Source organism: Nothoprocta perdicaria, unplaced genomic scaffold (genome assembly GCF_003342845.1).
Source record: "Nothoprocta perdicaria isolate Ctin4 unplaced genomic scaffold, notPer1 scaffold_157, whole genome shotgun sequence".
In the NCBI taxonomy this organism is placed as follows: domain Eukaryota; kingdom Metazoa; phylum Chordata; class Aves; order Tinamiformes; family Tinamidae; genus Nothoprocta; species Nothoprocta perdicaria.
This window is the reverse complement of record NW_020454727.1, coordinates 811,855-833,279: the sequence shown is the minus strand read 5'-3', so window position 1 is coordinate 833,279 and position 21,425 is coordinate 811,855. Positions and strand designations below refer to the sequence as shown.

The window sequence follows — 21,425 nt, the reverse complement described above, 5'->3', positions numbered from 1 at the left end:
GGAGCGGAGCGGGAGGCGCGCGGCGGGCGGGGGCGGTTGCGGCGGCTGAGGCGCCCGCGCTCTCTCCGTGCGGGCAGGACCGGCGCCATGTGGATCCAGGTGCGCACCATGGACGGCCGGGAGACGCGCCGCGTGGACTCGCTCTCCAAGCTCACCAAGGTGGAGGGGCTGCGCCTGCGCATCCACGAGGTCTTCGGCGTCGAGCCGCAGCGGCAGCGCCTCTTCTACCGCGGCAAGCAGGTACCGCGGCCCGCGCTGACAGCGCCGCGCGCCGGCCCCGCCGCCAGCACTTTCTTTTCTCTCTTCGCTTTTTTTGAATTTTTTTTTTCCACGTGAAATCCGCGGGTTTTGCTGCCATCTAGTGAGCGCGGCGCGGCCGGAGCGCGCGCCTAACGGGGCCTCCCCGGCACTCCGCTCCGCCCCGCGCCGCTGGGCTCGGCCGCTCCGCGCTGGCAGCCTCGCAGCGGGGCCTGGCTGCTCCCACCCGGCTCGAGGCTGCTGCACGCGTGGGGATTAACGTCCAGGAACCGCTGTCGCCTGCGCGTCCTGGCCCTGCGCAGCCCCGTGGCCTGGAGACGCCTCCGGAGCGGTGGCCGCCAGTGCGTGGCTTGGAGACGTGTTCCCAAAGAGCCCCCCTTACGATGGGACCTTAAAGTAGGGAAATACCCCTGGATTCGCCTCCGTCGGGCCAGCCTGGGGCCTGGCGGGAGCGAAGGCCACGGCGCAGGGACCCGCGTGCCATGGGCAGTGGCGATGGCCGGGCTCGCGTGGCCGCGGCCGCGCTGGCACCTCGTGCGGCTGCGCCCTGCGGCGCGGACCACAAAGACCCGGAGCGTTTGCAGCAGGAATGATGGCTSTTCCGTTAAAGCGGAGCCTTACAAAGACCATTCCTCCCAGGGGAATAGCAGCGGTGCCCAGTTTAGGCCTATTTTCTTAAGCCAGAAACATCTACTTGACCTCTTGTAGGCACCATCCATCTGCTGCACCCGCTAGGCTTAGCCTGACTTCTCAGCACACTGGAAATGCTCCCATTTTTCTCAGTTTACGTTACAAAACGACGTGGGGAAAATGCTCTTTGGAGGTGCCCGCTGGGCCGGGCCGCCCTTTCAGGGCGTCCTTTGAGCGGCTGTGGTTTCGGGTCCTGTTTGCAGCCTCCGCTTGCAGCCTCCGCTCTTCCCTCTCTGCCTGCTCCTCTCGTCCCTCGTGTGTTTTCGGTGCCGCCTCTTGGCTGTGGCAATGCACGGGCTGCCCAAGCGCTGCCTGTTTGGTAGGGGGAGAGAGAAGCGATTTCTGGTTCATCCCTGTGCAGCCAAACAGCGACTGTTCATCCCCGAAGTAGCAAGTCCGGGTCGCTTCCTGTGCGGTCAGATTTCCAGGGATTGTTCCCAAGCCGTTTAATGCCGTATATCAGAACTGAATTATCATAGTGATTCCTGTGAAGTGTAAATTTTTGTGGTTTTTCTCTGCTTCCCACTGATAGAGAACAAAGCTCTGGGGGCTGCTTTTTCTGGTGGTTTGGCCTGGAAAGGGATGATCATTTCCTGTATAATTTCTTACTCAGACCTTAAATATGTGGTGAAGCTTGTCTGAACTTCTGAGCGCGCTGGAGTCTCCAGGACTTTATCGTAGCTCTAAAATGTGCTCCTAGGGGCTCTTGCAGGGTAATTATGAGACCWATTGGGTCATCTCTACTTCTACTGCTACTTGCTGGGACAGGATCTTGATTTGACTACATGTGATGCCAGACTTGGAAAATATACTCTTAAAGTCAGAGAGGGTGTGAAATTAGGACGTGCCTGGCTATGCTTATAGAAGTGAGTAGGTAGTTTCAAGTTGAATTGAATCTTTGTATTTTACTTTGAAGGGAAAAAATTGCTTACTTGCCTGGAGAAATACAGCGACTGACTGATTCTTTGAGTCCCCCATCATGTAGCATTTAACAGAATGGTGTTTTAACAATAATCTGGAACATGTAGACAGATACACAGTGTGGAGAGCAGTCTGCATTATGTTCACACTATGGGCTACATGTGAATTGTGGATGAACGATGATCCACTGGATTTCATAGCTACTGTGGAATTATCTTTAATTCTTGATAGGAAAGTAGGAGGGGACCGGCCAGTCTCTGTCCTTGTAAAATTGTTGTTTTGGGAGCACTTTGCATACCTCTTCTGAGCTCAAACACAGTGGCTTAGCGTGGGTAGCAATTATAGCATAACATGAGYGTTCCGTGTCTCTAGGCTGTAAATCCTTTGAACACAGAACATTTTAAATAGTTAGGGCAATCTATAAGTGTCTGTGTTGCTGAAGAGCAGCCAAGTTTCTTGCCTGTGAATGGTTTTCAAGCAATGTGGTCTCGCTTAGCACACAAGCAGTTACAGCGAGAGGGGCGGTTTTGGATGGGAACCCTCAGCTGAATTCAATAACCAGAGTCCTCTGACGCTTTCCCTGTAGATGGAAGATGGTCACTCCCTTTTCGATTACAGCGTTGGACTGAATGATATTGTTCAACTGTTGGTCAGACAGAGCCCAGCAGTGCTTCCTGCTGCCAGTAAGGAAAAGGACTCTGAGCTCTCGGACACGGACTCTGGCTGCGGCTCCGGCCAAAGCGAATCTGACAAAAACTCCCACAATGGAGAAGGGGCCATGGAGCTGGAGGGTCAGCCCAGCACGGCGGCGCAGGCCGACTGGGCTGACCCCGGGTTCGGCCTCTATAAGGTGAGTCACCGGAGAATGAAGATCGCTTAAAAGAGCACCCTGCAAAAGGCAGTGTTTTTCCGTAGCTGAGGCTTCCTGGAAACCTCTCATACCTTAATCACCCCCTTCTTTAAAGGGTAGAAAAAAAACAAACCGCACTCCCTTCCAAGGAAAGAGCAACAAAAACCCCCTCAATCAACTCGCAAACCAATCAAATGCAGAATGTTTCAGTTCAAAATATCTTGTATTTTATCCTTTAAATTAAAATTACAAATCTTAATATTTGAAGTGCTTAKTTTGATTTTTTTGAAAAAATTCCCTGTATTTTAATTTAGAATCACTGGATTCATGAAAGTTCATCTGTTTCAGTGGACGTTACTGCAGATCTAGTGGTGTCTCCACCAGACTGCGAGCAAGATAGACAGTTTAGATAGAAGTCTGCTACAGACTAACTAATCAAGGTTTGTTCTAGGGGACAAAGCTGTTTGTGCATGTTGGTCTAGGAAGGATTTTTAGCTTTAGAGGCTCAATCTGAGAAAAAAAAAAACAGAGGTGCACCAACAAATTTATAATATCATCAGTTGGATACCTTGATAATGACAAGTTTCTTGAGAKGGTTAAATCTTCAAGTAGTTCTGAATACTAATGCTTAACTTAAATGCCTGTTGGTGAGCCGCGTTCTTTGCTTTGCGTAGATCAATGACTTGGTTGATGCTCGAGATATGAACATGGGAGCCTGGTTTGAAGCTCAGGTTGTAAATGTGACGAGAAGAAAACCTACAAAAGAATCAGCTGGTAGCTGTGCAGAGCCTGATCAGCCCACAGCCGTTCCTGAAGAGGATGTAATTTATCACGTGAAATATGAAGAGTGAGTTTGGTTACTTTCTTAGCTAATTGTTATCTGTAGGGTTAATAGGGAATTTGATTATGGAGATCCACAAGGTAACATAATAGTRGACGGGCACAGTAATTAAATTAGAGCCCTGCTAAGTATAAGGGAAACATTTGTGGGTTAAGATCATGGTGTTAGAATAGGAGATGCATTTACCCAAGTTTTAGAAGGCGGAGCGTATGGAAAAAAATGCCTGATTCTGGCTATGACTATTGGGGAAGAGAYGGTGTTTTTAGCAACATTCTCGTATGTTGTGTGTCATCAGAAGCGGGTCTGTCTAGATTGACTCTATCACATAGAACAACTCATGTTGAATCCAACGTTTTGTTTCTGCTCTTCCGTGTATCCCCAAAGCTATCCAGAGAATGGAGTTGTAGAACTGAGTTCGAAAGATGTACGTGCTCGCGCGCGGACTGTTCTGAAGTGGCACCARCTGGAAGTAGGGCAGGTGGTGATGGTCAACTATAATCCTGACGAACCAAAAGAGAGAGGATTTTGGTATGATGCTGAGATTCTGCAAAAACTGGAATCAAAAATGATCAAGGAGATAAACGCAAAGATATTACTTGGGTAAGCAGTTTTGAGAACAAAAATGTATTGCACAATTGAAGTCCCCAACTCTGATTATCTCTTCACGAGKCCTGACGAGTGACACTGCTGCTAAAATGATGCAATAAAAAGAGTGTCGTGAAAACACTTGGTAGAGATGAGGGGCTGGGCTACTCTTTGCAGGTGATTGACTTTGCAGTAGTGAAGTTTTGATTAATTCTCATCAGAGGAAGTTTATAGAGATAACCTGAATCCCTGAATGCTATGAGTGTATGGGTTCTCATAGGACAAAAGGGAGTACTTTTAAGTCGTGTGAGTGCCGTTTGGTTCATGGTGGTGCTGCCAGGTCTTGTCTAAGATCGTGTGATGCCCCAACAGAGGTTTCTTGTGGTACAGAACTAATATGAGACCGTCCTGCATTCCTGATGTGTGTGTGTGTGTGTGTGTGTAGCTGTGAGTTTAACCGTATTAAACTTTCAAGGTTTGATCTCTTTGACTTTTTTTGAACTTTCCTGTGTAGGGATGCTGGTGATTCCTTGAATGACTGCAGAATTACATTTGTGGATGAAATTTATAAAATTGAAGAACCAGGCAGTGCCTGTCCACTTAGTGCCAGTCCATTAAAACGTGAGTTTGTTTCATGGATCTCATATGTAAATCCAATCTTGTGACTTTTTTTTTTGCCAGGGGTCATTTGATACCTTCAAAGTCTAAGAGTTCTAACATGTGCAATTGTGATCCCTTCAGCTATTTGTCGTATAAGGTAACATTTCCTGGAGTTTGAAGAAGATTGTGGTTTCTTTGTGCTAACAGGACAGAGTGGACCTGTGTGTAAATCTTGTAAGGACAACCCCAACAAGACCTGCCGAGTTTGCGCTTGCCATATCTGTGGAGGTAAACAAGATCCAGATAAACAGCTAATGTGTGATGAGTGTGATATGGCCTTCCACATCTACTGCCTCAACCCTCCCCTTAGTTGTATCCCCGACGATGAGGATTGGTAAGTTACAAATGAGCGGGTGGTACCACAACTAGCACGTAGATCAGGCGCAGAAGCCACGTTGGGGGCTTCATGCTTCCCTTAGGTGACAGTGTTGTGACTCGGAGATGCGTGCTCCTGTGCCGTGTTCTTGGTACCCTTCTTTGAACGTCAGCCTGGTGAAAGCCTGTTTTTGAGGCAGTGGCTTTTGTGTTTGTTTTGCAGTTGGGGAACCAAATGCATTTTTCAATGAACTGCAGACACCTATAAACCAAATGCAAACATGTCAGTAGGCTTCACTCCTGTAACGATGGTTTTTATGGTTCCTTTACGGGGAGTTCATGGGCCTTTGGTTGAAAATGACCTTTGGAGGTTTTCTTCTGTGTCCTGTTTCAGCATTTTACACTACTTTTGATATAGCTGACTGAGTGATCGCCAATAGTTCGAAAGATCATGCAAGGACACTCATTGATACATACTTAATTCCAGCATGGAGAGTTGCTTCATTGTCTAGTTTCAAAGGGAAAACTTGTTACATTATAACTTGGTATATCTTGAGGAATTCTCTTTTAACGCAAGGTTTTGCTCCTAGTTAATTTTCATTGACTGGTGACTTTAGGTATTGCCCTGAATGTCGAAATGATGCAAGTGAGGTGGTTTTAGCAGGCGAGAAATTAAAAGAAAGTAAAAAGAAACAAAAGATGGCATCTGCTAATTCATCTTCACGAAGAGACTGGGGAAAGGTCAGTTTAAAAGTTGCTGTTTTTGTTGTGAAGAATAGTGTGTGCAAGTTCCTCATAATTCTTGGCTGATCGGTGTTGCTCTTTGCAACAGGGTATGGCATGTGTTGGTCGCACAAGGGAATGTACCATTGTCCCCTCTAACCACTACGGACCCATTCCGGGGATTCCAGTTGGCACCATGTGGAAGTTCAGAGTTCAGGTACGAAACTGAATCCTGGAATGAGACACTGGAAGGGAAAATGGGATTGAGAGAAGTCTTCTACAGAAAACCTGTAGCTGTTATCTCCGAGCACGTGTTGTTGGAGGTGTGCCTGCAGGCAGGAAAGAATTCTGGCTTTGTCTACAGCATGTGCTCCATAACTAATGTTGTGGGCATTTCAAAGGTTTATGCCTTTTCAGTAACATCTGCAGTGTTGTAAAATTCTTGTTTTCTTTAATAAATAATTGAGGTGAGAGACTCAAATTTCTAATCTCCATCAGAAAGCCTTCCATGTGGTCAACTTGCTGAGACGCCCAAATACTTATTTTTAAAAAGTTTCAAAAATTTCAAGACCAGCAGGTAGTCACGTTGGTTGTAGCATCTCAGGAGTAGCTGCCTGCAAACTTCTACTTTTTCCTTCTTTTTTCCTACCCCACAGGTGAGCGAGTCTGGTGTTCACAGGCCCCACGTGGCAGGTATACATGGCAGAAGCAACGATGGTGCCTATTCCCTGGTGCTGGCAGGAGGCTATGAAGATGACATAGTAAGTGACTCTTGATTACTTGTATTTGGGCACCAGCCTAGCTAGCTCCTTGTAGTTAAAACAAGGACTTAATTACTTCTTGCATTCTGTGTGAGACATTTCCTCATCTAGATGTTACTTATGCTCTTCAGAATAAAGCTAAACAAAGGAAAACTGCAATACAGCAGCATGTGTCAAGCTGAGAAACGAGGTCAGATGAATTCAATTTAACATCTGCATGTTCAGCTCTCAGTCTGGGAACCCTTAGCTGCCTTTCCAGGTTTGCCATTTCATCCACAGCTTGAACAGAGAATTTTGCTGTATATTTTGACAGATCTTCCTGTGTTGGAAGAGTGTTAAGCACAAAACCTGGGGTAGAAGTGCTAATTCTGAACATACCTGCTCAGTTTTGATAGCTAAGCCTAACCCTGACTGGCTTTACCAGAGATTACTGCTTGTTCTTCTTGCAGATTATCAGTGTATTGCTAGCTGTCCCCTTCCTCCCCCAAAAGCCCATTAAACCTCGTGGGAAACAGATGGCCACAAATGTAAAATATATCTGGATTGATGTTGCAAATTTAATTCTGCGTTACAAGGCCATGTGGTGGTGCAAATACTGAGACATAAGTTACATAATTGAGAACATAAAATGTACTTGTAAGCACAGTTTGTGTGCGGGAAGCACTGCTATCTTGGCAGAGGTCTCTGCACTGTCAAGGTGTGTGATGAGAGAGTTGCTACTCTGCCTCTTCTATGTTCCTCTTGGTAATAAAAGAGGATCTTAGCAAACTGGTTCAGGGAGAATTAAACAGAGAAATCAGAAATGTTTTCCTGCTTCAGAATAAAAGACTCTTCTCATGCTTTGTTTTGAATTATTTTGTGAATATGTCAAAACCATCCATATGTTTCAGGATCATGGAAATTCCTTCACCTATACAGGGAGTGGAGGTCGTGATCTTTCTGGAAACAAACGTACAGCAGAGCAGTCTTGTGATCAGAAACTCACCAACATGAACAGGTGGATAATACTTACATTCCATTCGGAAACTTAGTAGCTGGCAATCTGTCAGTCTGGAAAATTCTTTAGCCAGTCCATGTCAAAAGAAACCAGCTAAGCAGGGAAAAAAAAAAAACAAACAAAACCAAAGTTAGGTTTCTGCCGCCCTGTACGCTGCTTCTAGACTATTTCTTCTAGCCCAAAGTAAAGGAAGCAGAACTGTAAGTGGGATTAGTCTTAGATTAATGTTGACTGAAATCTAAGGAGCAGGGGGAAATTAGTGTAGAGATTTACATACTTTCCTGAAGACCTTTTGCAACTTYTTGTTTGAGCTGTCTTGGGAAAGAGGCTCATGCAAATTCTAAATTGAACTTGGAAAAGCTAAACAGGCGCTTTTCTTTTGGTTTGTTTGTTTACAAACTGTCACTCTTTACATACAAGTGTGTTTTTGTGTGGAGAGAGGATGACCCAAGCAGTTGCAGTGGGATAATATAATGAATATTTAAAATACAGTCTCTAGTAAGAATGCTTAATAACTGTCTCCAGAATTCCTATCATATAAAAGATGCTTGATAGTATTATTTAAATTTAAAACAAAAYAAAAAGACTGGCTGCATTCTTTCCCCAGAGGAAATTAAACATGGGCTTCTTTACCTGCAACGTGGTGGGAGCTTCCAGGTTTTGGGCAGGCCATTGCTGTGGTTCATTACCTGCAGCAATGTATTCCTCTGAACAACACAGTGCAGCTAAATCTCTTATTAGATGGATTATCATGTGTGCTATCATCTGCGCTATCCTCCCTCTGATTCTGGGGCAGTCTGTCTGGTAAATAATTACAATTAATCAACTTTCTATTATAGAGCTCTGGCTCTGAACTGCAGTGCCCCCATTAATGACAAAAATGGAGCTGAAGCCAAGGACTGGAAAGCCGGAAAGCCAGTCCGAGTGGTGAGGAACGTAAAAGGAGGCAAACATAGCAAATATGCTCCGGTAGAGGGGAATAGATATGATGGAATATATAAGGTAAGAAGGATTTGTGTTCTTCTGCTGAATTAGGGAAGGATAATTCAATTAGGATAAAAGAGGCTTTATAGTTTCTAGCGGACTTACTTCTGTCTCCTTTTTAGGTGGTCAAATACTGGCCTGAGACGGGGAAATCTGGATTTTTAGTGTGGCGCTACTTACTTAGGAGGGATGATGAAGAACCTGCTCCTTGGACCAAAGAAGGGAAGGACAGGATGAAAAAGCTTGGCTTAACGATGCAGGTACTCCTTTGGAATGCTGCCATTCTTATTTTGTTGCGAGCCACACAGAATCTGTGCTTTCAGTGTAGCAGGGCATGGCCCAAGCAGTTGATCCCTTGTTTAACAATAYTCTAGTGATGATAGGAAAACTCTGAAAAGTTAATCCTGATGTTAGACCTGCTCTGAGCAGGAGGTTAGATGAGAGGACCTGCAGAGGTCACCTTTCGAATCTGTAATAGTCTGTAAGTATTGGAATTGGCATGTTTGCACTGAATGATTTTTGTTTTGTTTTTCCTGTAGTATCCTGAGGGGTATTTGGAAGCTGTTGCAAATAAAGATAAAGAAAAAGAAAATAACGGGGAAGAGGAGTTTGATACCCCAGGGAAAGGAAAGAGGAAAAGGAAATCAGCAGGTTTGTGGAGTAGGCAAGTGAATATAGCAAGCCTTGTAGGTTTGGGGGTATTTTGCCCAGATAATCTTCTGCGGTTGCTTTTTTTTTGTTCCTTTTAAGAAGTCACATTTTTCTTTCAGGTGGGGAGGAAAAGGTCGTTACCTCCCCTACAGGGACTCCAAAGAAAACTAAAGTTGAACCATACAAGCTGACATCTCAGCAAAAATCCCTTATAAAAAGTGATGAAGCCAATGAAAAACTGTGGAATGAAGTACTAGAAGCTCTCAAAGATGGACCGGTAGATCATGCTTTTTATTCCAGAAATATTGTCAATTAATTACTGTGTAATTATTAGACCTATACCTCTTGGCTGCCTTAAGAAATAATCTCTGAACACTAGCTACTTTTTTSTTTCACTGTAGGTACCCCTCCACAGGATAACTTTATAGCACTGTATTTGAGGTCAGTTTAAAAAAGATAGGGGCTTGTTAATGTGACACCTTCATTTTCTCTGTGAACTTTGCAGGAAAAAAAAAAAAATCAGGACAGTCAAAACAATCTCTTGCATTTTACTGCTTTTTTTAGGTTGCTTTGTACGCTGTTCTTCCAGAGAGTAAGAGTGAGAAGTTGACTGAAACTTGTTTTATTATTACAGAAATTTCTAAGTAAGGTTGAAGAGGCCTTCCTGTGTATTTGCTGTCAGGAGGTTGTGTTTCGGCCAGTGACAACTGTGTGCCAACATAATGTGTGCAAGGTGAGTTATCTGGTACGCTTCTACCAACTGTAGCTTAGCAGCAAGCCTTAAACTAACTAAATAGGAGTGAGAGAGATTTTATTGCCAAGMGTTAGTCTGTTTTATATTGTGAAGGTTATATATGAAAACTAATGATTTAGCTTTTTTTTTAGCATATAAAAAGTCTGTGTTTTGTAGAAGTTACACTACGATATTGCTGTTGTTTGACTTGAAGAAGGAGCAAGGGAAGCTCTGCTAGTGCTACTAGGTTACACCACTGGACTTGCTGGCAGGGTTGCAGAGTGTATGGTTTTCTTCACAGTTTTCCCCAAAAATAAAGCAAAGACTTTTTGCAGAATCCTTGTCTTTAACAATGGCAGGGGAATTCTCGATCTTTAGCAGTGCAATCGTATGAAATAGCAATACCATATACTTGAATACTCTGCCCAGGGCTACCACTGTCTTAAGAACATTACTGTGCTTAAGAAGAGGAGAAAAATCCTTGTTCCCAGCTGCCTGTCTTGCATTGTTCTCAGCTGTTCCCAGTTCTAGTGAACCAAGACATAAAAGGCATCTCATTCTCCAACAGGGACATACAAAGTAAGCTAAACTGCATACCTCTRTTCCTTACCTGCTTTATTTTTGTCTTTCATCAGGATTGCTTGGATAGATCCTTCAAAGCTGAGGTGTACAGTTGTCCAGCCTGCCGTTATGATCTTGGCAAAAATTATACCATGCAAGTGAACGAAACACTGCAGACCATTCTAACTCAGCTCTTTCCTGGATATGGCAATGGACGGTGATTTTGTAAAGCACTTCTAATTTCTTTTGTTCAAACTTATTAATGGGTTTTCAATGGGCTTAATTTAAAGAAGTAGTCTCTGTGTTCTCCCAGATCCCTAAAAAGAGAAAAAAAGAAAAAAAAAAAAAAAAAAGCTTAAAGTCTTCCTTGATTTTTAAAAAGAAAAGAAAAAAACAGGAACTATAAACCTCGAGGAATCTCCTCTTGTACGTTTGTGGGTTTTGTTTTTGTTCTAAATATGGCTTTTTTTTTCCTGAAACCTGCCATTCATCAACACAGACTCCACCTCCAATTCTTATTTTTTTAAAATTCTTTTTTTTTTTAACATGGACTTACAAAATGCTTCCGGTAAGGCTGCTGACAATTGTGAAAGTTCTTGGAGTGCCCTTCACCCCTCCTTTCTTTCCTTGTCTCTCTAAATTCCCCCCCGAACGGCTTGTGCTAGAACAATCTTCAAAGTTTGTGGATTTGGCCATAAGGGTTGACTTGTGTGTCGCCTTGGCAGCATTTTGATGCTCAGTKTGTACAAGATGGTACCTGGCTTACGTTCTATTACCACAAGTGGATATTGACTATTTTCAAATAACTATTTTTATATGTCTGACAGACTATCAAAAGCCATTTTTCTGCTAATCTTGTGTATCAAAAAATTAAAGCTGCTTGCATATGACCAAGTAGTTGGAGCAATATGAAGTACTACCTCAGTTGGACTTCTCTCTTATTAGGGAACTATTTGTTCAGCCAGGTGCTGTCTTCTCTCCAGAAATGCCATTGTGGAATATACTAAAGCCATTTCTAAGTGCCTTTTGTCCTTTTTTTAAAAGACTGGGCTCTGAATCACCATACATGTTTTTTTTGTAAGCACTGAATTTTAAACTTGGCAGCCGCATTTTACTCTTTGGATAAAATATAACACTGTAGCTGTATATGATTAGTATGGACTTGCAAACTTTCAGGTTTCCTCCTAATGCTAGCTGTATAATGGTAACATGACCTTCTTTGTTTCACTGCATTTCTACCTGGAAATGGAGAATAACCAATTCTGAATCTTTTTTTATGAAACATTTTGTTTATTGTACATGACACCAAGAAGGCCTACTTTTGTGTATGGGTTGTCTTTTTTCTAACATTGCCAAAGTTTGCAGTTTACCTCAACATGACAGGGATGTTTTAATCATACTTTACTGCAGACAGACTGGAACAAATGTGCCTGTTTTTGGATTTCTTAACTCTTACCCTTTTTAAATTTATAATGTTAATATGTTAGGGGAAAAAAAATGTTTTATAGGATTTTTTGCTAATTTGTCAATTTTTTTGTACAATGTGCGAGTTGAAGTTCTCAAAATAAATATCTTTTCAGATTAAAGTGTTGACCGTTTTCCTTTTCCTCTCTTTCTCTGCCTTCTAGACCTATTCACTTGTGAGAGAATTTATATTTGTTCCATTATGCTATCTTTTCTAAGATATCAATCTTTTCTAAGACATACTTTTTTTCCCCATTTGAGAGGTTGTGAAAAGAGAATTTGCTTTTAAGCAATAGTAAGTTCTGTTTCGTTTAAAACAAACAAACAAACAAAAAGAAAAAGTGAAATGGGACTCTCCAGCTCTTTTCTTTTACCTTTTTGGAGTAACTTAAGGGGTTAGTGCTTTGGAAATGTAAATATGAAGTGGGACTCTGAATTGGCTGCATATTTAATGGAGGAAAAAAAAGTTAAACTACCATGTCATGTGTCATATAGAGATGTTTATATCAGCTAGTATGAGCATTCATATCAACATCTCAAAATGGAGAAATCGAAACATTCAGTTTGCCTAGACAAACGCAGCTGAAATAAATGAAGAACCCATGCAGGCATTAAAGATGTTGGAAATGAAAGCTGTGAAACTGTACAACTGTTACTTAATCTGCCCTCTTTAAAAGCAGTGTATTTTCAGGTCAGTGTTAGCTTCAGTAAAYTTGCACATTTCCAATTTCTGATGTTTCTACTGAAATTGCCCTACTTCACATTATAAATTGCAATGACAAGAATTTGGGTGCAGGGGAAAATGAGCAAGTCTGTGCCTAAACAGAAGGAGAATTTGTTGCAATTACTTCCTTAGTATGTTTTCTTATTATTATGTGGAATTTGGAAAACAAAACATATTTTCCTGCATGGTCTTTCAGTGTTGTTTTCTGCTTTTTAGTGTTTATTTACCATAAACTAGAACTTCTAGCTAGGGAATTCCCATCCTCCTTCCCAGACGGAGTACAGAATCTATGATCTGCAAATTAAAAAATGCCCAGCACTTCTTTACCCTGGCAGGCATCATGGCCATGTAATTGCAGCAGGTAGGGAGGATTTCCATCGCTGGAGTGGCCGTGAGAGGAGGAYGGTAACAGGTACCTGGTGCTGCAGCCAGGGAGGGCAACCTGTAGCTCCGGCATCCTGGCAAACCCTGAAGGAGAAGGGGTAAAACGTGAGCAGCCTTATCAAAGCCTCCCAGCCAAGAACCCCTCCAGAACCAGCCATGCAGCCATAGCAGGGTGCCAGTGGGGTTAGAGGTGGGAAATGGGAATTAACCTACTGCTCCTAATGAAGGAGCTGCCAGGGGCAGGCAGGAGACAGTGCTGTGTTGCTAGCTGATGACTTTTATATATATATATATAAATATTTATCTTTTTAAAGCTCTCTTTGAGTCATGGAGAGAACCGCTACCTGAGAACGGAGTGAACCAAAAACTGCTATCCCAGTTTTATAAAGCTTGACCATGCACTYGCTGAACCGCTTTTTCCCTTTCTCTTGTAATTCCACTACATAATGTCTTTATCTTTTTCTAACTGCAGGGCTGGTGCCAAGGCTCTGATCTTGCCATAACTTAAAACACCGTCCAGGAATGGCTCRGGTCTCATGAAGGAGGATTTACTTCAGGCAAGTCTGGGGGTGAGAGGCCTTATGAGGCTGGTGGCCTTTTCCTGGCCCTGAGGGGATGACTCTAGTGTCGAGGGCGAGCAGGGCCCCTGGAGCCCAAGGCCCCTCGCCTTTGCCCCTGCCGCCCCAGCCTGAGCAGAGGCCGCTTCACCTCGGGGCCATCGTGCCCAGGGGCCGCGAGGGCTGCGGTGATGGCGGAGCGGGTCCCGCCCAGGCCTCCCACCTGCCCCGCCGCCATGAGGCGCTGCGGGGGGCGGGGCCTTCCGGCCCCATTGGCGCAGGGCGCCCGCAGCGCCCCCACCCCCGCGCGCTGCTGTGCGGCTCCTCACGTACTCACCGCCCTGCGCCCCAGCCGGAGCGCCGCGCTGACGGGCACCCCGCGCCTCCTATCGCCGCCTGCCTGGCCCAGCTCTCACCCAATAGCAGCCGGGGGGAGGGCCACTCTCTTCCCTGGGCCGTGCCCCATTGGTGGGAAAGGGGCTGAGCGACGCGAGCACGACTGCCTTGCCCTGCCTGGTGGTAGGCGGGCGGCTGCCCCGGCGCTCTCCGCCAATCACCGAGCGCCTTCGCCTTGTTGTTCGCTGCCTGGCAGCACCACAGGCAGCGGCGGCCGCCACTCAACGGCGGCGCGCCCAATGGTCGCGGAGGTGGCGGCGCCGGCCGCCAATGAGCGCGCCGAGGGGGCGGGCGGCAGGTGCTGGCCGTGGGGTATCGCCGATATCCCCCCCGCCGCCCCCCTCTTCCGCTCTCTGCCCCCCTCGCTGTGGTGACCGGGAGCCGCGGGGCCGCCGCCGGGCAGCGCCGCCGCCTCAGGTACGGGGCGGCCGCCGCCTCGCCCTCCCCCCGCGCTCCCCGCCGCCCGCGGCTCCACCCCCGCGCCCGGGGCGCTTTAACCCCCCGTGCGGCCGCCCCGCTCCGTCCCCTCCGACCTTCTCCCCCGCGCCCCGCCGTTTGCTCACGGCGGGGCCTGCTCGAGCCGCGGCCTCGCCGCCTCTCCCCGGCGCTGCCTCCCGCTTCCGCGGCCGCCGGTCCCTTCGTGCGCCGCCGCCTCCTCCTCGCGGCCCGGCCCGGCCCTCGCCCGGTCCCGGGCCCCGGCGCCGAGCGGCCCCGCTTTGTCTCGGGGCGCCGCTTCCGCCCTATTCCCCCGCACCAGCCGCTGCCTCGGGCTCCGCCGCCACGTTTCGCCGTGGGGGCTGTTGATCCCCGTCGGTTTTGAGGGTGGGCGGCGCAGTCCCCCCGGGGAAGGGGGATCCTCAGGGTTGGGGGGGGGGGGGCAGCCTGTTTTGGGCGATCGCGGCTGCGTTTGCGGGAGCGAGCACAACAAATCACCGCGGGGGTGGCGGCCGGGGCCGCCCCGCGGTGCGTGGCGAGGGGCCGGGCGCTGCCGGGGGTCTGCGCCCCGATCCCTGCACGCCAAGGGCCTGCGGAGAGCAGGGAGGTGACAGTGGCCTCCCCTCCTCCCCAGACACTGTCAGAGTCTGGGGCCAAAACTGCCACCKCCCCCTCAATAACCCCCGCATTAAGGGAAACCTCTGCATTTACCCCTGGAACTGCCTTCCCCTTGCCCAGCGGTCCGGACCGCCAGCGTTGCACCATGGAGAAGTGAGGTGCCGGCTCCGGGGCGGTTGCTGCCCRCAGGATTTGCCTGTCCGGCCCTGCGCCGCTGCCCTTTCCCGGCGCTCAGTTGCATTTTTCAAACAGAAGATACATGGAGGGGTTTTCTCCTGCCATGTAGCGCTTGGCGGAAGGGGGAACCATTCAGGAAACCCTTCTTATTAAGGGGGTGCTTATGCTTTCATTTAAAGCTGCCTTTGATCTCTTTTTTTCTTCTTTAAGATGATATACATGTCTGTGTTGGAGTTACAGAAAGACTAATTTGAAACCCCTGTTCTTGGAAAGGCTGAAATCAGGAGGTAGTTTTGGGTTTGCGTGTGTTTTTAAACTTTGTGCATTGAATGAAAGCTGCTCTCGAGGAGAGATGCTGTTTGGGGACACAAACTGTTTAGTGCTGCTGTCTGAAGCCCAGAGCTTGGAGTTTTGGTCCATGCTGGGTTGGGTTTGTGCTTGGACAATACCTAATTGCGTTATATCAAGCTGCACCCTTCTGAAGTTGAGTGGGAAAAAGTTGTCCTTTAAGCAAAGTCAATTTTGAGGAACACCATTTAAATGAAACCTGTAATAGTGTGTGTGTTTTTTTCTCTACCAAAAAAAAAAAAAAGTAGTTTCTTCCTCATGGACTTTTATTTTTGAGGTTGGGACTTATTTTCTGGTATTTTTCTACTGTTTTGTTAAAACCCACGTAGCCACTAGAAATATCAAGGCTGGAATTAAAACTTACAGTTATGCTTCAGCAATTACAGAAAATAACTGTTGGCGTGCATAGGGGTAACTGCTTTTTAACAGCAAGTTCCTAGTTCGTAGGTTCTCCTTTAATAATTGAAGACACTGAGGCACTTAGACTGACTCCTGCAGTGCCAGGAGGAATCTGGGCATTTTCTTTCCTGTTTGTGATGGGAGTTACTCTTATGCAAAGTATATGTAGGTGGAGGGACTTGTTTCCATGTTGTAGAACTACTGTTCACATCTAAGACGCTTGCTAAAACTTTTGCTGAAAGGGAAATACTGCCCATCACTCGGTAATGTGCTTTTTTTGTTCGCTGAAAAGAGATAATTCACTTAATTCAGTAAGGACATAAGTGGTTATAGTAATAGGTTAGAAAGTTAGTTATAGAATGAAGTTAGAGCACGTGGGAGAAAGAACAAAGTTCCCTCTCAGGTTCTCTATGCAAAATTTGACTTAAGAATATGTATAATCTTTTACATGAAGACCTTATATGTGTGCATATGTATTTATGTATTTAAAATACTTTATATATGAAAAATGAAATGGAAAATGGATTGAAGGTTGTCCTTTGGTGGAGAATCCCACTTATTTTCTGCAGAGAATGCTACTTATTGGTCCCAGACAAAATAATTCAGTGGTGTAATATGCTGTAAATTGGTATAACAAACTGTACTTACTTGAGCGAATTTAATGAAACTATTTCCAGTGATACCATCGTCTTCTGTCATATAACAGATAACGTGATTGTCCTACCAATTCAGTTTGCAGACATTGGCCGTTTTAAATTATCAAAAGTATCTACTCGAAATTTGGATCTGTTTTTGTAGAACATAACCCATATAAAATTTCTCAAGTCAAGAAAACCAGTTTGTCCAGCTGTGCTGGATAAGCATGTTAGCTATATATTTTTTTGAGTACATTTATTAATAGTTATGATTTGTCCTAGTAGGATGTTCAGCTATGACACAATAAACAATGGGCTGGCATTCAAGGAGTTGTAATTAGCCTTCAAAGTTTACATCTCATTACAATGAATGGGGGAGTTCACACTTAAGGAGAAATAATAGCCCTGACTTGCTGCAGGCTGGGACAACCATGCACATGTTAACGCACTGTGAAACTAAAAACTATATTTAATTTTTACATGGTAAGCAATGCAGAAGAACTGTAGAGTGGTGATTTTTGCATCCTCCTGACTCATATTTTAATGTTTTGTGCYCTTGAAACTGGTCTGTAATGTCTCTTACTGTCTGTGCATTCATTGTGTGCCTGCGCTGTGTGCAGCACTACTTGCGATTATAGCATCTGCTAATTTCAAAGATGGATGACGGCTAAATATGTCACTGTGAGTGAGGGATTCGCTTAATATGTTTGGTTGCCATCGGCATTCTCTGTGGCCTTGCAAGGCACCATGTTAAATAATTTGTCTTGCATTTAAAACAAATAGAAGATGGTTCATCTGTTTSATGCATTAACAAAGAGTGAAATCCTAGAATGCTGCAAAATGTTGGCAAAAGTGTTTTTGATGCATATAAGTTTAATGATTTTAATATCCTGTTAGTATTCTCTGTATATGACCATTGGGAGGTGAGAAAGCTGTGTTTCCTTCTCGGTATTCTTCAGTAAACTGATTATTCATTGTCAAGATTTTTTTTTCTTTATTTTGGACCAAATTTATTGTGCCTTATCATGACTTAGGTTTCTAGCCAGTTATTGCTGTGGTTATTAAACTGCTTATTTTCATAGAGTAAATTATTCTCTTTCATAAATTATGAAGCTTCTCAAACATGAAGCTGTAGGTTCCAGAGAGAAGTGCGTGAAATTGGGCTGGAAAGCTTACTATGAGAGATTAAAGTTGTCTAACGTTACTTTGAAGCTTATGTGGAACTGGTCTGGTTTTCTCAGAGATTTTGCTTTAACTTAGGTTCTAGAGCATCCTGCATTTTGATTATAGTTGTGATTAAAAAGTGTGACATGGTTGTGTAGATAAAGACTTTATGTARCACGCAGCAGAAGAGCAAAAAATCTTTTTCCTTCCTCTTTCTCTCTGTGAATATGAACATCTTAAGTTATTTACAGGTGCAGCCCCAGATAGATATCCTTGCTAAAGCAAATTTCTGGAGTTGTGTGATCATGTTGCTGGAGATGCAAGAGTTGCTGCTTAGTCCTCCTATTCCCCCTGCTGCCTTTTCCTCTTTCTCAGGCTCTTCCTAGGTAGATAATTTTCTGGCACTGAAGCTGGCTCTGGGTCAGCGTGTCACACCTGCTGTAGGCAGGACCTACAAGCACCTTGTGCAGGAAGGCAACCAAGATTTTGAGTTTTACACTCAAAAGTACTTCCAACAGTCCATACTCCAGCTGCCTAATTTGTTGGAATTCTGTCATAAAAAGATCTGAGATGACCTAGGAAAGATACTGAGCAAGTTACCGAGAATATTGCTGCAGATTTCTAGCTTTAGCAGGTGGAGGAAGACTTTTGGGAATTACTCCTCATTTAGSTATTAATCTGATACAGGAATTACGTTTTTTGTGTGTGTATGTGAAGTGGTTTTCTGGGATGCAAACACTTGCTGAGGAATAATAATGATATTGTGGGTTACTTCAAAATATTTTGAGGTTTACAGCATTGCTGCTTGAATTCAGCTGTTAGGGAATGAGACTTTGAACTCTTGTTTGGACTAAATAGGAGTATAAAAAAAGTTTATTTATTTTTTTTCCTCTCCATTACTCCAGGTCTGAGAAAACAATTCTCTTTTTATTGTATCCTGGGAGTTGAACTAGTGAGCTCCTAGGTGGTGGTGTTTGTATTGCAGCGCAGCGGACCCAAGCTGTCTGCCTGGCATSCAAGACAGCAAGTCCCAGCAGTGCTCCTGAGATTGGAGTTAATAGAGCTCCACATAGGTGGTTTTGAGCAGAAAGCAGGTTTTAAATATGGTTGTCCTAAAACATACAGCACTGTGAGCAAAATATGGCTCCATATTCGAAATCCTTGGGCTGTATTTTAGAAGGAGAATTAATTCTATCCATTTTACTTTAGAGGGCTTTCCTTGCTTATGTCCCTATTAGCAATCAGGCTGAATCTCAAGAGACCCAATCCAGATTAAATGCTTTAGTAGATTCAGGCAATAATGAACTGTTTTAGTTTCTTGCAGATTTGTTGCTCTAAAATCCAAACATTTTCTGCTTTTAAATGCTGTTTGTGACTTCAGTGTTAAATAGTTCTGCTGCAGTATGAAGTGTATGAGTAACTGTACACTTATAGAGCTAAGAGGATGTTCTGAGGGAAGGGAAAAGCTGTTTGGTATTCTGCTATTGATAATTAGTCTTTATTTTACTTTAATGAGCTATGTTTRGTGCTTGATTCCCCATACAGGAGCATATGGAGTTCTGGGGGAGCTTTCTGAGAGTTTTTTTTCTTATATGGAGTTTATAGTTCACCAGGGAATCCTCTAATTTATGAACTAAGTCCCCAAATCTCTGTATGTATATCAGTTTGGCCAGTGGATGCTTGCTGTCACCTTATAGAAGGAAGTCTCACCTTTCTGTTTCTCTSTCTCAGATCTTTCATCTGTTGCATTTACTCAAACCTTATGGAGGGTATACAATGCTCAAAGYGATTTGAAGCTTAAGAATGTAAGGAATTCTCTCTCTCTCTCTATATATATATATAGAGAATATATATATATAAAAATTATATAAAATATTTTTTTTCCTGGAAAATATGTTAGTTATAAATTCTTGGTGTAATCTTGTAGGGGCAAAAAAAGGGTCATTTAAAACAATGGGCTGGAAGAAACTTTTGATACATGAGAAAATAGATGTAAACTTCGTTTTATTTAGCTGACTTACTGGGAGAGGAAGCAGCTGGGAGCAGAGGAATCTGCCCTCTGCGTTCCTCAGAGGCATCTAGTTGCAAATAAACATGTAGGGCTTCCAGCGGAGTTTTTTACACAAGGCTTAGTGGGCAAATAACGGGTTAAAAACGATTTGTAAAAACTTTTCTCATGAACAGAGAAGTTTGAGGTCTTTCGTACCTCAAAATGCCTTAGAGATACTAAGCAAATCAGGTGAAGAAGGTAATTCAGGCACTGTGAGGTTGTGTTTTGATTTTGGTTTTCTTTTGAAACTTTCATTGTTTTCAGTTGAGGATGAGATTTTTTTTTTTTCTTCAAGCTGAACTTTCATTTTGAGGCTGCCAGAGGCTTGAAGCAGAGCTGTGCTCAATTTGCAGATGGGAAGCCCAGCTACTTTTTGGTGTGCTTGGTTGGTTTTGTTTTAGATCCTAAATAGCACCTGCAGTCCCACATGCGGGAAAACAGCAGCGTGTTTCGTCCTGGTCTTTTCCCTTTGGGAAGAGAAGCTCTACCCATAGCCTCACAAATGAGTGACTCTGAGGTACTGTGAGGATGGATCTCCGGTGTGTTGAACGTTTTGCTGTGATATCCTTGGATACCCTGTGCCAGGTGTGTGCAGCTTTAGTTTCCATGACCGGGAGTTAATGCACATCTTGTTGGTAAGTACTTGCACGTGCAYAGTTACTGAGCAACTTTTAATACGCTGCACAGCCTGTATTACTGAGAGATTTGAAATAAGTCAAAGCTGGCTTTTCCTGTTGAAAGGGCAGAAGAGGTTTAGTAGATCTATTTGGGTTAATGGATATGATTTTTCAAGGAATGATGTTGGTAAGGGAGGACCTAGGAGCGCTGGCAGCTTGGTGTTGTGATGAGCTTAGAGAGCTTGTTGCTGTTTTATTTGACTTCACATTGTGTTTTGCAGGGCTGCAGAACTTGACTGTGGCACATCCAAAGGGTTGGAATGGCAAATGGAGAAAGGGGGGATTTTTTTTTTCTTATCCTATCTTAAGGAAAATCTTTGAAGATATTTCTGTTATTCTTTCTCAAGTGAAAAAGGAGTAAACTGTGTGTCTGTCAGCAGCTTCGTCCACTCAGGAGGACAATCCAGTCAAGGTATTTTTCCCTGGAGTGGCGTCAGCTAGTTTTCAGCATTAAAATCAATGATTTATTATATATTAATAAAGGAACAATATTATATATAATGTGCTTTATGTTGGAAGAGACATCTGCTTTATATCTTCAGTTATCTCAGCTATGTAGATGTGTCTCATTTAGATCTCATCAGATCTTTAGATTTCATTCCTCTCCATTTATTTATTTATTTATTTATTTATTTATTTATTTATTTATTTATTTATTTATTTATTTGCTCTTTAGTATCTAGGACTTGCATTTTGCTGCCCTGCTTTGGAGTACATTGACCTTAGATGGTCTCCTGTAAGGGTGTATAACTCACTGTCCTTAGGTAGTGTAATGAACTGTGGAAGTTAATTTTCTTAACTGCTAACAGCAGTCTTACTAGTGCTACAAGTGCAGGGATGTTTGTTGTCCGCATTGATTAGATTAAG

At 44.1% G+C, this 21,425-nt stretch overlaps 1 protein-coding gene and 1 long non-coding RNA gene across 2 annotated transcripts; one reads left to right on the top strand and one right to left on the bottom strand.

The window, feature by feature from the left end:
- The first annotated feature begins 48 nt into the window (after nt 1-48).
- On the top strand, nt 49-10,881 carry UHRF1 (ubiquitin like with PHD and ring finger domains 1). Its single transcript, XM_026035253.1, has 16 exons — nt 49-240; nt 2,456-2,719; nt 3,394-3,566; nt 3,945-4,160; nt 4,660-4,766; nt 4,953-5,139; nt 5,738-5,861; nt 5,953-6,060; nt 6,500-6,604; nt 7,495-7,601; nt 8,441-8,603; nt 8,708-8,845; nt 9,125-9,236; nt 9,356-9,513; nt 9,871-9,969; nt 10,605-10,881. Exons 1-16 carry the CDS (start codon nt 88-90, stop codon nt 10,749-10,751), a joined length of 2,361 nt encoding a protein of 786 aa, XP_025891038.1. The 5' UTR covers nt 49-87; the 3' UTR covers nt 10,752-10,881.
- LOC112943945 lies at nt 7,472-10,643 on the bottom strand. Its single transcript, XR_003248685.1, has 3 exons — nt 10,580-10,643; nt 7,617-7,694; nt 7,472-7,543 (listed from the first exon to the last, which is right to left on the bottom strand). It is a non-coding gene; the product is annotated as an uncharacterized LOC112943945 (long non-coding RNA).
- Nucleotides 10,882-21,425: the final 10,544 nt, after the last annotated feature.